At 62.7% G+C, this 16,622-nt stretch overlaps 1 protein-coding gene and 1 non-coding gene across 2 annotated transcripts; both read right to left on the bottom strand.

The window, feature by feature from the left end:
• Positions 1-974: 974 nt before the first annotated feature.
• PRRC2A (proline rich coiled-coil 2A) lies at positions 975-15,183 on the bottom strand. Its single transcript, XM_066359709.1, has 31 exons — positions 15,007-15,183; positions 13,066-13,240; positions 12,431-12,608; positions 11,998-12,097; positions 11,841-11,913; positions 11,371-11,514; positions 10,960-11,111; positions 10,710-10,789; positions 10,423-10,565; positions 10,070-10,160; positions 9,753-9,969; positions 8,919-9,396; positions 8,343-8,533; positions 7,896-8,184; positions 7,399-7,609; positions 5,455-7,290; positions 4,857-5,134; positions 4,586-4,713; positions 4,249-4,378; positions 4,073-4,158; positions 3,642-3,875; positions 3,367-3,507; positions 3,183-3,254; positions 2,917-3,090; positions 2,647-2,729; positions 2,259-2,466; positions 2,074-2,172; positions 1,750-1,953; positions 1,563-1,657; positions 1,328-1,418; positions 975-1,202 (listed from the first exon to the last, which is right to left on the bottom strand). Exons 2-31 carry the CDS (start codon positions 13,175-13,177, stop codon positions 1,062-1,064), a joined length of 6,459 nt encoding a protein of 2,152 aa, XP_066215806.1. The 5' UTR covers positions 13,178-13,240; positions 15,007-15,183; the 3' UTR covers positions 975-1,061.
• Positions 12,754-12,883, bottom strand: LOC136389879 (small nucleolar RNA SNORA38). The gene has a single exon (XR_010748439.1). It is a non-coding gene; the product is annotated as a small nucleolar RNA SNORA38 (small nucleolar RNA).
• Positions 15,184-16,622: the final 1,439 nt, after the last annotated feature.

Raw genomic sequence — 16,622 nt, 5'->3', positions numbered from 1 at the left:
TCGCCAGCTTGAGCGCAAGGTCGCTGGCTCCAGCAAGGGGTTACTCGGTCTGCTGAAGGCCCGCAGTCAAGGCACATATGAGAAAGCAATCAATGAACAACTAAGGTGTTGCAATGCGCAAGGAAAAACTAATGATTGATGCTTCTCATCTCTTTGTTCCTGTCTACCCCTCTCTCTGACTATCTCTAAAAAAAAAAAAAGAAAAATGCCATTGAATTCCCAGGCAGCAGCAGCCTCAGCCTTACTGTGACTGGCATGCAGTGGAGCCACAAGCAGCTCAGCTGAGACTGACCGGTGCTAGAACTGGTCTACCCAGTTCACAGCTCACTGTTCACGTGGCTGAACATCAAGTCCATGACCACTGTAAGGGCACCATTTGCAGATGGGAACAAAGTGACAGATATGCTCCAAGTTGTTTTTCCTTAGAGACGCGGCTGCTGTCGCCTCCACTGCTTTAGCTCAGCACTGAGCCATCAAAAAGTAGAAGTCACTCAAACCTGGCTCAGGAGCCAGAGAGCCGATGTCTCCAGAGCGTCCTGCTGGACATGCCATGCAGACATGCAGGCGGGCAAGGCCAGATGGCCCCCCGTGGCTCCCACCCCTGGGCGTGAGCTGCAGGGGCCCAGCCCTGCTGTCACCTGCAGTCTGGTGACCAAATGACTGCACTTGCTGGCACAAGCAGATCTGCCCAGTAGAGCACAGCTCAAATTCCTGGCCCAGAAAACTAGATACAAATGGTTAGGTGGTGAGGTAGGTAGTAGACAGTATCACTAGGCTTAAGTAACAAAATAGTTCCCTGACTGAACCCGCTCTACAGATTACTCCGCAGCTCTGTATGACACAGGAGACTGCAACCCCCCAACCTTCCCCCCAAACCATTCTGGAAATATTTTTTTAAATTCTTTTATTATTCTTTTTTAAACAAACAGCCCCAGGGATAGGGGACCAGGGGAGGGGGGAGGGGAAGCGAGGCCCCAGCCCCACAACCCCTCCCCACCCACCCCTTTATCCCTTATATATTTATAGTCTATATACAAGGCCAGGGGGCGAGGGGACGGCCCTCAGCGTGGTGGGGGCACCCGAGGCTCCTTGTCCCCTCGGGGCCCAGGCTCCTCTGCCCGCCGGGAAGCCCCGTCTCGGGAGGGCGGCCCTGCCCGCTCCCACGGCTTCGGCATCCAGCGCAGGGCGTCGGGCGGGGCGGCCTAGGGAGGGGGGCACACGGAAGAGTCAGTGGGGCTCCCTGCACAATGGGGGATCGAGAGGGGAAGGGCAGAGCGCGGTGGGAACCCTCCAACTCAGACTTGGGGACACGAGGTCCTTCCCTCACCTGCTGGTAAAGGTCGATGTGCTGGGCGCGGAAAACTCCACTGTAGGTGGAGGGTGGGGCTTTGAGACGAGAACTGAGGCCAGAGAAAGACCTAGAGGATGAGGAGTGTTCGTGCTGAGCTGAAGACTCGGGGCCCTGACCCCCAAAGCAAGAAAGGCCTGGGGCCGGGGCAGCTGGGGGCGGGGGGGTGCAGTGCGGGGTGGGGGCAGCGCTCCCCCTCCAGCCCTTCTCTTGCCTTCCAGCTGGGGAAGTGCGTGATGTCCCGGGTCCCCCAAGGTTGCTGCTCAGTTTTCGATAATCCTGGAACGGCTTTAGTTCTACCGGGTGCAGCTGAGGAAAGAAGTCATGAGCCCCTCGACTTCTCAGCCCCTCACCCTGAGCCACTGCCCCACCTCCCAGGAGCCAAGCCCTCTGTCCCTCACCTCTGCTCGCCCCAGGCTAGGGGGGAAGGGCCTGGCCGGCGAGGGCAGCACCCGAGGGGCAGGGGGAGGCCGCACGGCCAGGCTGGGGGGCTGGAGCGCGGGGCCCACAGGCAGCAGAGAGAGGGGCGGGCCCGGAGGTGGCGCGGGCGGCAGGGAGCCGAAGCTCAGCACCGGCAGCTGCGGGTCCACCACAGGCAGGAGCATCTGCAATGGAGACACAGGCGAGTGCTGGGGCGGGGAGGAGCATCAGCAACTGGGGGACAGACTCAGACACCTGAAGGCCAGAGAAAGAGACTGAAGGCGGAGCAGAGGGCTGCACAGTACCTGCTGGGCAGGGGCCCCCGAGGGGAGGAAGCCACTCTGACCACCAGGCTGCAGAGGAGCAGAGTAGAACTCAGAGGGGGACGGCAGGTCCTGGCGCACCTGTTGGGGAACGGGAGGAGTGTGTCAACGCCCCAGCAGCGCTCTCCCGCAGCCCGGGCCCCCACGCCCGGCACCTGCCCCCTCACCTGCAGCAAGGGCGGCTCGGGCAGAGGGCTGGGGCAGAAGGCCGCAGAGTACAGGAAGGAAGGCGGAGGGTAGAGGACTCCGGCCGGCACCTTCCCCAGCTCCGCTGCCTGCAGTGCCGAGAAGTCCAGGAACTGGCCCTTGACAGTGACCCCGGAGAGCAGAGCCGAGGGGGGCGCTGGGCCCGAGGGGAGGTACAAGGGCGGGGACCTGGGGAGAAGTGGAGAGGAGCCGTGGTGTCCCAGCAGGCAGCCAGCCAGCCGCCCGTGTGGTCTGAGCACAGCCTGTGCAGCCCACCTGCCCCAGGCACCCTAGAAATGTCCTTCCGACCCTCCCCCCTGAAACACGGCTCCCCTTCTCCCTCCTGGCATCCACAGGCATGCAGCCTACCTGTAAGGGTGCAGCGAGGGCGTCCCAGGGCGGAAGCCACCACTGCTGGGATGCAACTGTGAGTCTATGGCTCCCCCTGAAACCTGGAGGAGGGCAGAGCTGCAGTCGCTGTTTCCCTAGTCAGGGGAGCCCCCCCCACCCCCCAGCAGAAAGAGGAGAAACCCGCAAGGACGAGAAGAGGGTTACAACTAGGTTACAACTACAAACCGGAAAGGCTTTCTGCAAGGCACAGCGGGCAGAAAGGGGTCACGGGACAGAAGTGAGGCCCACCTGAGACCCGGGAGGCCCAGGGCTGCCGTAGAAGATGTCAGGGCACAAGCACTGGCCCGTGGAGCTGGGCTCGGGGTCACAGTGCCCAGAAGCCAGGCTCTTGGATGGTGGCTGCGGCTCGGCGGGGGCGGGAGCACGAGGGAGCAGCTCCCAGTCCCGGGCCATGGGGAGGGCCTGGGGGGAGGGGCATTGTCAGGAGGCTGCCCCGTCCCTCACAGCCATCTTCTCCAGAAATCTGAGACCTTCCACCAAACTGCTCCCCTTACCTCGGTGACCGATGCTGGTAGCTCCTTCTCTGCTTTCAAACTGTCTCCCACCACCAGGCACAAGTCTGAGTCCTGTGGTCACCAGGAAGGGGAAGATGGCCCCAGGATTCAGATGGGTCCCTGCTGCCCGCCCCGTCCTTCCTTTCCCCCCACCCCGAGGCACCCTGGTCTAGCCCCAGCAGACCTTGTCACTGGTGCCAAACTGGACTGGGGGACCAGGGCGATGGGGTGGCTGGGGGCAGCCAGTCTCCGGGCCACGGTCCGCGCGCTGCAGTCGCTCTGTGCCAATGGGACCAGGGGGCAGAGGCTGCTCCCGCGGCAGCTCCTGGGGTGGGAACACGGCATAGATGGGTTGGAGTAAGGAAACAGAAGCCCAAGTAAGGCAGTCCCCAGGAGACAAAGGCAAAGGCTACAAATCAGGGCCCCAGAAACTTCTCTTACCCGGTCTTGGCCTTTTACCTTTCCATCCCCATCAGGGGGGGCAGGTGGCCGTCTCCTAGGAGGTTCAGAGGGTTCAGAGCCAGGTGGACCCTCACCAGGAACAGCATTCAGGGGTGAGGGGCCTCCAGGCCGCTTGGGGGGCCCCTCTGCTGCCCCCTTGAGTCCTCCATCAGGGGAGCTTCGCTGGCTGCAGGGACCTGACGATACCTGAGAATCCCCACTCAGGTCCACCCCACTGTCAGACTGACTCATCTGAGAGGAGCGGAGAAGGAGCGAGTTAAGTAGGGCAGGAAGCACCCCGATACTGACTGGCGTACACAAACAACCCGAAGAAAGGAGACAGCTACGTGAGGGAACCACCCCAGGCCCGGCCCGGCCCAGAACACTGAGCGAGCACAGCTAGTGTGCAGCAGAACCTCCGCTCGACACCTGCCCCCGTCCCCACTCACCTCGGTGCCGGCCACGTCCTCAAAAGGACTCAGGGGCTCCATCCAGGGCTCCAGGGGGCCAGGCCGGTAACTCTTCCGACTAGTGGCTGGGAGAGCACGGCAGGACAGGGCAGGACATGAAGAGGAGAGCTCAGCCCCTTAAGCTCCCCACCTGTCCTTGTCTCAGCTGTACTCACCAGAGTGCAAACGGTTCCAGATGTGAGGAGTCAGGGCCTCCGTCCCTGCGTCTCTGGACTCTCCCCGAGGGCCGGCACCCTCGCGTTTGGGGCCCAGGAACCCAGAGCCATGAGAAGGTGGCACAGATTCCTGCAGGAAGACAGGCCAGAGGCAGGACGTGAGTGCACCGGCAAGGAGGGGGCGTGAGGACGAGAAAGGTGTGAGGTGTGCGGCAACAGACGCCGACCACCGGACTGGGGCAGCAGTGGCCACGTGGACAAGGAAGAGCAAGGGACATAAGTGAGAAGTTTCTGGAGCAAGAGCAGCGACACACACAAGCTAGAGCCCCACCCTCACCTGCAGCAGCTCTGGTTTTCTGGGAGGCCGCTCCCGCCGTTTGGGGGGGAAGGAATTAGCCCCAGTAGAATCCTGGGGAGTCCCGCCCACCGCCCTGGCCATCGGCGCCGGCTCCTCAAGGTGGAGACCTGGGGGAAATGGGAAACCGCCAGCATCAGCGCTGCCCTGCTCCAGACCCAAGTGTCTGCTCCGCGCCCCCCACCAGACTCCTCCCTGTCCAACACCTGACCCCTGGGGCCCCGGACAGCGTCCCCTCGTCCCTCTGGTATACCAGAATCGATGCCACTGCTGCTGCTGCTGGCCCTCTGGGGGTCGTAGTGGGCAGGAGGCCGAGGGGAGAGACCCTGTGGGGTCTGAGGAGGCCCGGGCTTGGGCCTTGGGCGCCCCCCTGGCGCGGTCGTGCCCCCCTGGCGGCTGCTGAGCTGGGCCAGAGCCTGTTGGATGCCAGCAGGGTTGCTGTGGATCACTCGGTCCAGGCGGAAGACAGCGGAGCTGCTGGGGGGCGGGGCTGGCAGGGGGAGCCCAGGGGGCCGCTCCTCAGGGGGCCGGCTAGAGAGAACAGATCCTTAGCTCATTTTCCCCAAACTGCTCCTCTTCCCCCCCTCTGCTCTTCCCCGTGCAGATCCAGGTGTTCTCAGGCCTGCCTGAGGCAACCTATGTGCACAGATCTACAGAGTGGAAGAGAGCAGGGACCAGGTAGGGCCCTGCACCTGCTGCCCAGCGCCTTCGGGCAGACAGGGACGTCCCAGGGCCTTCCTAAAGCCCGCAGGGGTTCCAACGGCAGCACCCGACCCCTAACCATACCATTCCCTCAGCCCCCCCCCCCCCCATTTCTTTAGCTCTAGAACAAACTCCGCCTGCCGACCCACCTCCGGTTCTTGGGAGAGGGCCAGCTCCTCTTGTCCCCTCGCCCTGGGCCGGTCCTGCCTCCCGGACCCCCACCTCCTCCGCCGCCAGTCTTGCCACCGGGGCCTGGGCGCCGGTTCTGCCTTTCCATGCCCGGCCGCTGACTGGAGAAGCTCCGCTTGCCCAGGTCCTTGGCTCTCTGGCTCAGGTCTCCACGAGACACGGCTGAGATGCCTGGTCCGGACCCACCGCCTCCGCCCCCAGGGGCTCCCGCCACTTTGGGAGTCAGCAGCACTGGTGGCGGGGCCTCCCTGTCCCCCCGGCGCTCGCTGGCGAAGTCGCTGCTCTCAGACGCAGTCTCCCACTCTTCATTGGCCTGGTCAGAGTTCTGGTTGGACAGGTCAGGAGACTTGGCAGCCACGCGGCGCGGTGGTGGGGGCGCCCCGGCCGTGAGGGCCTCCTCTGGCCCAGGCGCCGAGGTCGGCAGGGCTGGGGCGCAGAGCTTGCCCTCGGGGCCCCGGGCGGCGCTCTCCCGCTCCTGCTTCAGTCTCCGGAAGCGCGGCGGCTTGTCCTGTTGCTGAGCCCGCCCGTGCCGCCGCCGCCGGGGCCGCTCGCCGTCTTCCACGCCCACGCTCAGGCCGGGGCCCACACAGCCGCCTCCACGGGCCACGGGGGACAGAGGCCCTGGGACCAGCTTCTCCCTCAAAGGCTCCTTATTCGGCAGAGGGCTCCCCGGGGACTTCTTGGGCACCAGGGACTTGGCTGGGTTCCAGCCTGGGCCAATGGGCGGAGGGGGCCGCCCTCCGCCGCGCCCCCGGCGGGAAGGCACCCCTCTGGGAGTGAAGACTCGCCCGCCGCGGGCTGTGGAGAAGCGGGCCGGGGCTGGCGATGGGGGAGCTCCTGATGGCGGGGGAGCGAGCGGGACCTGGCCAAGGACCCCTTCCTTGGGTGGGGGGGCCTCCTTGTCCGATGGAGCCAGGTCGCTCTCGTGGGTCTCGCTGCCCGTCTCTGAGCCCCGCTGCCGGCGCCGCTTAGGGATCTCTTCGTACTCGGAACCCTCGCTTCGTGTCTCGCTGGCAGTGCGACCTCGGGGTGCAGGGGGGTGGCTTGGGGCCCCGGCCCCACCGCGCCCATCATCTCCCCGGAACTCGCGGTAACTGCGGAACTCCCGGCTTCGGGCTCCGCGCCCTCGGCCCCCATAGGTTCCCCGAAAACCTCTCCCTCTGGCGAAATACTCGCCTCGGCCCCGACCCCGGCAGGAGGTGGGACCCACTCTTTCATAGGAATAATCCCTCCTGAGCCTCGGGGCTGGAGAGAGAGTCCCGCTGGCTGGGGCCTCCTTGGGGCCCATCTTCGCCTTCGCCAGCTTGAGCGGGTCCGGCTTTGGGACCTTGAGGGGTTCGCCCGCCTGCTCGAGGGGCTTGGGAGGCAGCTCTTCGACCTTCGTAGGTGGTGGGGGCTTCTTTATGGGCCCAGCCCGGCGGGGAGGGGGCCCCAGCTCCTCAGGGGGGACCCCACGGCGACTGCTGCCAGGGCGAGGGCCCCAGCGGGTCTCAGTGCGGCTCTCTCTGCGCAATGCCGGGGGTCCTTGTCCTCCAACTCCACGCGTGGGCTTGCGGCCGGCTTCTGGCCCTGGGAGCTGTGGGGTTTCCTCCTTGGGGGCCTCCTTCTTGGGCGGTGAAGCTTGAATCTTGGCTACCTCATCAGTGCCTGGGGGCCAGGGCAGTGGACGGGACCCAGGCGCTGTCGGCTCCTCCAGAGGGAAGCGAGGGAGTGGGGGCCCAGGGGCTCCATTCTCAGGAAAACCGGGGTAACTGGCCAGATACGGTGGCGGGGGAGGCACCGGAGGAGTCTCGCTCCTGAAGGACAGAGGAAAGGATGGGAATGAGCACCTCAGAACGAGGAAACCAGAAGCTGGAGAGCAGAGGACCACTTCCTGGGACCAGGCCCCCGCAGGGTGCACGCACCTCGTCCCCTTGTCGTCCTCATCAGCAGCCTGTCGCAGCGGCGAGGGGAGCGGGCGAGGGTCAGCAGACGCGGTGGTGAAGACATCTCCTACCCAGGCCAGCTTTGGGTCCACTGGGGGGGTGCCCCGGTCCCGTAAGAGGGGGGCCGCGTGGCGCTCGAAGGGTTCTGAGCTCGAGCCTCCACTGTCTGAGCGCTCCCGGGGAACCAGGCCTGCAGAGAGCACAGCCGCCTCAGGTCACAGGTCCTGGCCTGGCCAGCACCGCCCCAGGTTAGTCCCCAAAGTCAGGTGGGCCAGTGTCTCGCCCCCTTATTTCCAGAGCCTGGGCCCGGCCTGCCCTCCCGAAACACAGCCACTCCGCTTCTCCACAAGTCAACCACTCAGCCTGCTCCACTTCCTCCTCAAGCTCATCCTTCTAATGCGGAGCCCCCTCAGCAGCGCCGAGTGCGCACACCACAGCTGGGGGCGGCACCCTGCCCAGGACGGGAGACCCCTTACCAGAGGGGTGCACGCCAGGAGGGTAGAAGTCCAGGGGCGGCCGGCCCTGGAGCAGGCGGGGGTCCACGTAAGGTGGGATCATCATCCAGCGGGGGTCAAAGTTCATGGGGGGCATGGGTGGGGGCCTGCCCAGAGCACCAGGGTACAGGGCCTTGGGGGCTGGCGCCTGCGGAGCTGGAAGTGCCCCCATGGTCACCGGCTGCGGGGGCGAAGGGGGCACCGGGGCGGGAGGGGTAGAGCCCTGCTGGTGCTGCTGCCACTGCTGTTGTTGCTGCTTCAGGAGCTGCTCCTGGGAGAGAGTGTGGGGAATCAGGTCACGCCCCCAGACAAAGGGAGGGGCACACAGATGTGTGCCCCCCACCCCCCCACACCGTCCAGGGGCTTGCAGTGGGGGAGGGGCCCGAGGGAGAGTGCAGTCCCTGGAGGGGACGGGTGACCTGACCTCACCTGCTGCTGCCGCTGGAACCGCGGAGGCAGCGACTTCTGGTACTTGGGGTAACCCAAGCCCTGGCTGGGGGGCTGCCGCATGGGACCAACCCCATCACCCTTGGGCTCCACCTTTGGGGCCGGGGGCGTGGCAGGAGAAGGGACCTCTTCTGGTGGCTCGGGACCCTCTTTTGCAGGAAGCTGGGGTTCCGCTGCACCGAGGAAAAGGCACCAATCAGAGTGATCTAGCCCAGCAGAGGCCCGCGACCCGCCCCCTCTACAGCCAAGTCTCCCCCAAACAGGGAACTCTCCATGGCCTCTCAACGGACAATGGTGGTGGAATTCACTTCCTATGAAACCAAAGAAACACAGCAGACCCCCCCCCCCCCCAGCCCTGCTCCTGCTCTGCAAGAGGCTACGGACAACAGTTGAAGTAACTACGCATTGAGAAACGCAGGTAGAAACCTCAACCCTCACGCCGACAGCCCAACCAACCCAAACAGTTGCCTTCCTCTCACTTGCTCCAGTCCTTCGACATGCAGCAGGGACCCATGCTCAGGGGAGGCCACCCAGGAGCACCGATCCCCACCTTCATACCTGGGCTGGCTTCGAAGCTGCTGTTGCCACTCCCCAGGGCGGTGGGCGGGGCCGGGGCCGCACCCGGGGCGGGGGCGGGGGCGCAGTGGGCGGCAGCGGGGGCCGCAGGGGCCAGCTCCTCCGGCTCCTTTTCCTGGACTGGGGCTGCCGCAGGCGAAGGAGCTGGAGGCGTGGGGAGCTCTCGGGGGACAGTTGGCGGCGGCGTGGGGGCAGGAGGGGACGGAGGGGCCGCGGGCGGGGCGGCAGGCTCCGCTTTGAGCCTCTTGTCGGGCGCCCCGAACTTCTCATCCAGCCGCTTGAGCTTCTCGGCACAGGCCGCGCGGCGCTCCTCCTGCATGCGGCGCTCCTCCTCCTCCCGCCGCCGCCGGGCCCGCTCCACAGCCAGGGAGATCTCCGAAGAGGACTGTTTGCGCCGCTGCCGCCAGGCCTCGTCCTCGTCCTCAGGGGCCACGGGCTTGCAGGGAGGCCCCCCACGCTCCTGTCAACGGGCAGACCCGCGGGCCAGCGGCGTCAGGCCCCAGTTTCTCCCTCTTCTTCAGACCTACCACCTGTCTCAGCTGCGGCTGGGGACCGGGCCTCCAGCCGCTGGACTCTGGGTCAGGACAGACGTCACCTAGTCCGTTTCCCTCTCCTTCTGCGAGCCCGAGAGCGAGGCCCAAGACCCCGTTCTCACTCTCAGCACCCCAGGCTCAGCCACCCTCCCTCGCATCAAGGACATGCTGACACTGTCAGGGATGCCCCGACTTCATACTTCCTGCGGCCCACTTTCACCCCACCAGCTTTCTCCACGACTGCTCCTACACCCGCACAGCAACCCCACCCGTGGACACTCACCGGGTAGTCCCCAGGGGGGCCCCAGTTCCCAGCGGGGCCCCTGTGAGGCGGGGGCGGAGGCGGCTTGGGGGCAGGAGGCCCCGCCCCTGTCTCTGCAGGCCTAGCAGACTCCACCCAGGCAGTCTTGGGAGGGGGTGGCTCGCTGACCGGGTGGCCGCCCTTTTTGGTGTCTGCTTCAGGTGGCCGTTCCTCACCAGCGACCGCCGGGGACTCCTTGCTGCAAGCAGACCCAGGGCGGGACTGAGGTCAGCTGCAGCTCGGCTCCTGCGAGGGCACACCCCAGAAGCCGAGCCCCCCACCCCCAACGCCCGACTCACTGGCCCTCGGCTCCCTCCTCGTCAGAGTCTCGCCCATCCTCCTCGTCACTGAACTTGAGTTTCTCGGTGTAGTCGACCTCCTCGTGGGCCCCTGAGGGAGAACGTGGGGGGCTGTGGACCATCGGCCCTGTGCTCAAACCTCTGGCCTCTCTGGGAACACAGGAGGCGGTGGGAACTGCGCGGGGACTTGATGGGAACCGCCCGTGCTGCCGCGCCCTCTGGGTCTGCATCCATGGAGCCGCCTCAGCCTCAGCAATGCCCACCCGAGTCTTTCTCCCGCACAGCCCTCCGCGTTCTCCACACCAGGTTTTGACTTTTAAGACCCAAATGCTTGGTCCTTAATGGTCCCTTACCTGCCCAACCATCGTCATTCTCCTGGTCCAACTGGTCAAACTCTTTGAGATTGTCCTCTTTAAGAATGGAAGGCCGACCCACAGGCTCCACCAGGCGCATGGGCGGCCCCGAGCCCCGCGGGCCTACCACACGGGGGAAACGGCTGTGCAGGAAAAGGCAAACGGGGCGAGGATCAGAGGGAGTGGTGGACCGCCACACAGCAGACTGCGCCTCCTGGCTAGAAAACCACCCGTTCCCCGACAGCCTCCCCAGCCCCAACCACAAGCCCTGAGCCGGGGTGACTCACCTGGGCCCATCAGGAGTGGGGTACCGGTAAGGCCCCTGGGGTCCATAGGGCGGAGGGAACGGGAGATATGGGGGATACATCTGCAAAACGGCCCAACAGTAGTCAAAGAGCCAGCCAGCCCCCGACCTGTCGTCCTCCCTGCCCTCTCTGTTCCCTGAGCCCGTTCCCCAGCTGCCTCTCGGAGACCGAGCCCTGACTCGAACTCGCTAGCTCCCAGGGCAGCCACTCAGAAACAAGAGCTCACACTCACAAAGGGCGGCATCATTCCTCGGTAGGGAGGGAACTGGGGTGGGCCAGAAGGCTGCGGTGCCCCCCGGGGGTCATGGCTGTGATGAAGTTTGGAGTCTGGGCCCTCCAGCTCATCAGGACCACGCCCACCTCCGTCCCTCCAGGTGGCAGAATCTGTATTTCGGAAAACGCAGAGTGAACTGAACTGAAAAACCCGTGGGGAAGCACTCAGCTCTGAGAGGGAATAAAGTAACATCCCAGCCATGGGGTAACCCACCCTTCCCCTCTCTCAACAAGAAAATGCACTAATGAGCAAAACAAAAATGGATGTTTCTTTCTCTTCCTTCTTCACTCTAAAATCAATCAAAAAAGTAAAAATAAAAAAAGGCCGCCCCTGCCCCACCATCCCCCTCCTCCCGGGGAGGCCACTCACTCTGGGGGCGGAGGCTTGGTCCGGGCCCAGACGACGGCTCGGCAGACTCCCTTTCCTTGGCAGCCTTGTCCTGGTCGCCAGCCGCCTGCAGGGTCGGAAATTCCTCTCGAGAGAATCGTGACAGTAGGTTTGATGCCCTTCCACCTGTCGGGTCGGGGGCAGAGCAGGAGACAGAAGCGTGTTTACTGAGAATGCTGCACGAAGGGAAGGTTCTGACAGGTGCCGGACCATCAGGTTCCCAGCATTCACACCACGCCCCATGCACGAGGTGCCCGTTTCCCAAGAACACAAGGTGGTTCTGGGACACCCTCCGCAGCCTCAGAGACCGAGACAGACCTGCTCGTGTGCCCTATGAAAGGGAGCACAGGCCCCAGAACCCAGCCAGAGCACCAAGGACCCGGCCCTGGAGGCCCACTGCAGGCTCCCGTGGCTTCGGGGCCCAGAGTGAGCCGCAGACGCCCCGCACTCACCATCGCCATGTGCTCCATGGGTGGCGCTGGTCTGTGCCCAGGACTTTACCCCGCTTGGAACCGAAGGAGCGTTCTGGGGAGGCAGAGACAATCTGCGTGAGGAAGGTGGGAGGCACAAGCCATTCTCGCCCCCCCCCAGCTTCCGGTCCTCAGGTACCTCGGGGACTGCTGGGGGGCGTTTCGACTGGCTCGGGGCAGGCATCTGTGAAGCCGGCGGCGGCTGCGACTCCGGCGGCTGAGCGGTTGAGGCATCGGAACTGAGAGGGCGGAAAGATGGGGGGTTACCCAGACCCTGAGATGCCTCCCCAGTTTTCCAATCGGAGGACAAAAACTGAGCCCAGGCCTATCTGCCACCAGTTACAAACACTAGGACAGATCAGTACGACAGTGCAGGCTGTCAGCTGCTGTTCTATGCCGTTTCCGTGTCATAGAAAGCTAAAGGCATCATTTCAGAGCACCTGACACCAGTCCTGGACAGGCAGGAGAGGGCTCCCCCAACTCGCTACAGGCAGGGATGGACCAGGCCCAGCGGGTCCTCAAGGTCGATGTAAGAACACTCTTTGCTCCAGGCTCCCCACGCTTCTCTGTACCTCTTGGGGTCGGACTGCTCCTGCTTGCTTGCCCATCCTGTTCCGTCTTTCGGCACTAGTGAGACGTTGGGGTCATTGCCTTTGTTCTCAGCTTTCAGGCTTGGAAGGTTGGCGGGGGGCGGCATGCGGCGGGCAATGGCGACTTTCCCAAGACTCTGCAGGCCATGGCGAGGGGCGACTGGGGAAGAGGTGGGAGGAGGTTAAAGACCCCTCTCAGGGAGACCTGACCGCATCCGACCTCTCTCAGAAACCACCCCTTGCTCTGCCCTTAGCAGTCTTTGAAATCCTACCGGGAAGGCTGAGAGGTGTTCTACCCAAGCATTCTATGTGGGATGGTTGATCTTGAGCCTGCGCGGAGCAAGCTGGCCCCAGACCTCTCAAGTCCACATTTCTTTGCCTCCAATTCTTACATGTCCAAAGACAGGGAACGATAGACATGCCTTTGTAGGAGGATAGGTAGCGTCCACCGAAAGCCCTATGTCCCCCACAGAGCCCAAAAGGAAGTTGGGCAGTCTCCGGTGTTCCAGTAGTTTTTAGATAAACTACTCTAGCCACTTCCCTTCCAAGAGCTGTAAACCTCGCGCCCCGTTCGTGCCCAGCCTCCCAGGGCCACAGCGTCTCTGCAGGACCCTCACCTGTGGGTTTCTGGACCTCTAAGGACTTGCCCTTGTACGTATCAAACAGGTTGAGTGAGGAATACTTCTTTCCATCCTTCCCCTTGGCAGTCGGCCCCGAGCGATCGGACATTGCGCTGGAAGCTCATTGAGTACGTTGGGTCCTACAGGCACCTCCCCCAAAACGTGCCGGAGCCTGTGGGCCCAACACCCATGTTTCAGCTTCCGCTCCCTCTACAGAGTCCAGTAGAAACTCAGACGATCCCTTTCATCCTCGTCAGGAGCCCTGATCCGTGGCTCTCTGGTGTCTTTTCCTCCAGCTGATTCAAACTCCCCAGTCCCTTTAAAGCAGCCATGATCTACTCAGCTCCCAAGGAGCCCCAATACCACGTGCCCTCTCACCCAGACACCTCCTGACAAGGAAATCCAAATACAGTTCTAGTGTCCTCTGTGCTGCTCTATACATGAGTAGCAGCCTCTTCCTTATCCCCACAAGCAGTCATCCATCTCTTCGCCAAAGTCACTTCAGAGACACAATCAACAGGGCAAGTCCAAGCCCCAGAGAAAACCAGACACAGGCGAGGAGCAGCGCTTTAGCTCTCCAACTTAGTGGACACCTGCTCCCTAACTGCACCCCAGGCTCCATTCCCAGCACCTCTGTCCCACCTGGGGGAGGTCCGCAAGAAGGCCTGCCCCCCCCCCAAGGGTTTTACGAGCTTGCTCAGCCAGACTGGCAGCTGATGCTGGAGAATTCCTCGTGGAACCGGGGCTCGACACACTCCCCAAGGTACAAAACAAAGTATTCAGAATATCCCATCTTTTCCTACACTTGCCCCCCACACCAGTTCTTGGGAGAAAAAAAAGAAATCTTGCCGGCAGGTGCAGTGCTGGCAGGTTCTAGCTGACCCTCTGCAGAGGGGAGAGAGACAAAGCAGCACGGAGCCGCTTCAAAAGCACCCCGTGACCATGAGGCCACGGCCAGAGACCACTCCATTTTCCGGCCCTCGGTGAGAAAGTCCAACAAGCGGTCATTTCTTTTCCTCGTGCCCCCTGCTCCGCAGGCAGGCCACGCTCGGCGTGGTCCGAGCCTTCGGGAGTGACCAGGCATTTATTTACACGAGGGGACGGTGGGGCGTAAAGGAAACAGATGGGGGTGGGGTGGGGGGAAATCCAGACAGGATCAGGATGGAAACCACAGCTGGAAGCCAGGTTGGACGAGAGGATGGGGGGCTGCTTTGCAGGCGCGTTAGAGGCCCCACTCTGAAAATAAATAGGGGGGGGACAGAAGGGTCGCCAAGAGACTAAGACGAACAGACAGAACAGAGGGGAAAAGCAGGTGGGAAATAAAACCCAGACGCAGGAACGGCAGGAAAAGGAGACAGGAGCCAAGTTAAGGGGACCGTGTCGAGGGACCCCGGAGAAACGGGGCGCTGCGGGAGTGGAGAAATAAGGAATAGGAAGAAGATGGGAGATGGAGGAACGTAGGAAGCCAACATGCGGGAGGGAAGCGGGGCTCCCGAACGAGAGGGCGTCAAGCAGGGGGCCCCCGCGCTGGTGACGGGCGTGCAAGCCTCTCCAAGGGGTCGGCCGGCCGGGCGCGGCGGCGGCGGCAGGGGCCCCCGGGGAGGGCTGGGGTGTCGGGAGCACGCACGGCGCAGGCTGGGGGGTGACCGGCCCAGGAGGGGGTCGCCCCACGATGTCACGAAGGCGGCTGGGTAGGGGCAGGAGAGGGACTCGGAGCGAGGGGCTGGAGATGCTGGTCCCAAAGAGGTGGTATCGGAGGGGGTGGGGCAAGGCAGGCCCCGACTGTAGGACAAAATGGCGGCGGCTAATGGCAGCTCGTCCTCCTCCCCCTCCCCCCGGCCCGCCGCCGCCGCCGCCGCCGCTGCCGCCGGCGCCGCCGCTGCCACCACCGCTCCCGCGCTGGAAAAGGGTGTAAGCACTCGGCTCGCCCAGACTCACCTGGCCGGGTGCGCGGGGGTCCGGGACCGGGCCCAGAGGCTCCCCGGGGTGGGATGGCGGTGGGGCGGGGGCGGATGGCGGCGGATGGCGCCGGGTTCGGCTCCTCCCGTCTCCCTCGCTCCCTCCGCGGCAGGGCTCCGACTAACGGCCCATCCGGGCAACCGCCGCCCCCGGGAACACCCCCCCCTCCACCTCCCGCCTCCCTCCGCGCCTAGACACGCCCCCTAGTTTGCATAAAGGGCGGGGCGTCCTCTACCGGGTGGAGGACCCTATCCTTCTTTACTTCAGGGTTGTTCTTATTAAAAAAAAAAAAAAGCACGGCGTGAGGTGCAGTGGTAGGTTATTTGCATATAAAGGAGGGGCTTACAGGCGCTAGCACGCCGATTGGCTGGAGAGGCTTCACCCCCCCCCCCCCTGCGTCGGGCCGTTGAGACGTGTAGGTGAGGCGCGAATGTGGCGCCGGTCGGCCGAGCAGTTGGGGCGCAGAATTTGCACGGGGGAGGAAAAGGCGGAGCATACGTCGTGCGTTCGTGGGGAGAGGGGAGCGGAGAGACGTACGGACGCTGAGAGTGGAAGGGAACGATGCAGGGTCCGTGGCGCTTTCAGCGGGGAAGACGAGGCGAGAGGACAGGGCGGAAGAGATTAGTTGCTGGGCAGGGGAGGGGGGGGCGGAGCATACGTAACCCGGGAATATCCTCAACTCGCGCGTCCCATCGCGAGAGGTGAAAACCAGAGGGGCGGGCCCTCCATTATTAAATCACGTCATGCAAATAAGGTGGATAGGCGGTCCAATCGAAGGGCCCAGGGGAATGGGTCGCCGACATCGCGCCGCGTGGGCCACCTTTAGGCCGTTCAATTATTTGCATAATATATGCAAGTCTTTTGATCAAAGATAGGCTAGGAATGACCTAGTCTTCAAAAATTGGCAACCAAGCGACTAGATGGGCATTTAATTTTATTAGCTGTCATTTTCAAGGAGATATTTGTATGCCTGATATTGTTAGCAATTTGCATCTCTTTACAATGGGTTTCATTCTACAAAATGCAGTACTTTTCCCTTTGTCTCCTTTTACTGTTTATTACTTTGCTCCAATCAAACCTATTGCCCGTTCAGCAAATCATCCAACAATTATGTGTGAAGGCGCCGGAAATATGCGCAGAATATTAGAGAAGTAGGGGCATAAAATCAGACCGTGCCTCGGGAGGGAGGTTCAGAAATGCTCCTAGAAAAACGTGACTCTTATTAGGAGATAGGAAGAATTAGTTGGGGATTTAGCCAGGTTTGAGAAGAGGGTGCCTGTCTTAGACCCAGTGGATTTGGGGACCTGTGCCTAGGCTGAGTTAAGGGACAGACTGTCCATTATGAAAAATGAGAGTAGAAAACTTATCAGGAATCAGATAAGAATACCATCCCGAGGTTCATTAATATAGTTGAGATGACTTTAGTTCTGAAACTTTTGGAATGCTTCTTTTGTCCCCTCGCCCTGGCCAGCTACAACAGCAAAATTTCTTGGAAGGGCCATTCATATACACTCTTCAATTTCTCTTCTCTCATTCTTTATTTTTATTATTTATATACTTATTTTAATTGACTGTATTGGGATGACATTGGTTTG

This window comes from Saccopteryx leptura, chromosome 1 (genome assembly GCF_036850995.1).
Source record: "Saccopteryx leptura isolate mSacLep1 chromosome 1, mSacLep1_pri_phased_curated, whole genome shotgun sequence".
Classification (NCBI taxonomy): Eukaryota; Metazoa; Chordata; class Mammalia; order Chiroptera; family Emballonuridae; genus Saccopteryx; species Saccopteryx leptura.
This window is presented reverse-complemented; position numbering and strand designations above follow the sequence as displayed.

Excerpts from the sequence above, each read along its gene's own strand:
- PRRC2A (XM_066359709.1), bottom strand. The coding sequence starts at position 13,177 with ATGTCCGATCGCTCGGGGCCGACTGCCAAGGGGAAGGATGGAAAGAAG. Across the intron at positions 3,508-3,641 it reads CCCCTGATGGGGATGGAAAG|GAGCTGCCGCGGGAGCAGCC; the intron begins GTAAAAGGCCAA and ends TTCCCACCCCAG. Across the intron at positions 1,203-1,327 it reads ACATCGACCTTTACCAGCAG|GCCGCCCCGCCCGACGCCCT; the intron begins GTGAGGGAAGGA and ends CCCCCTCCCTAG.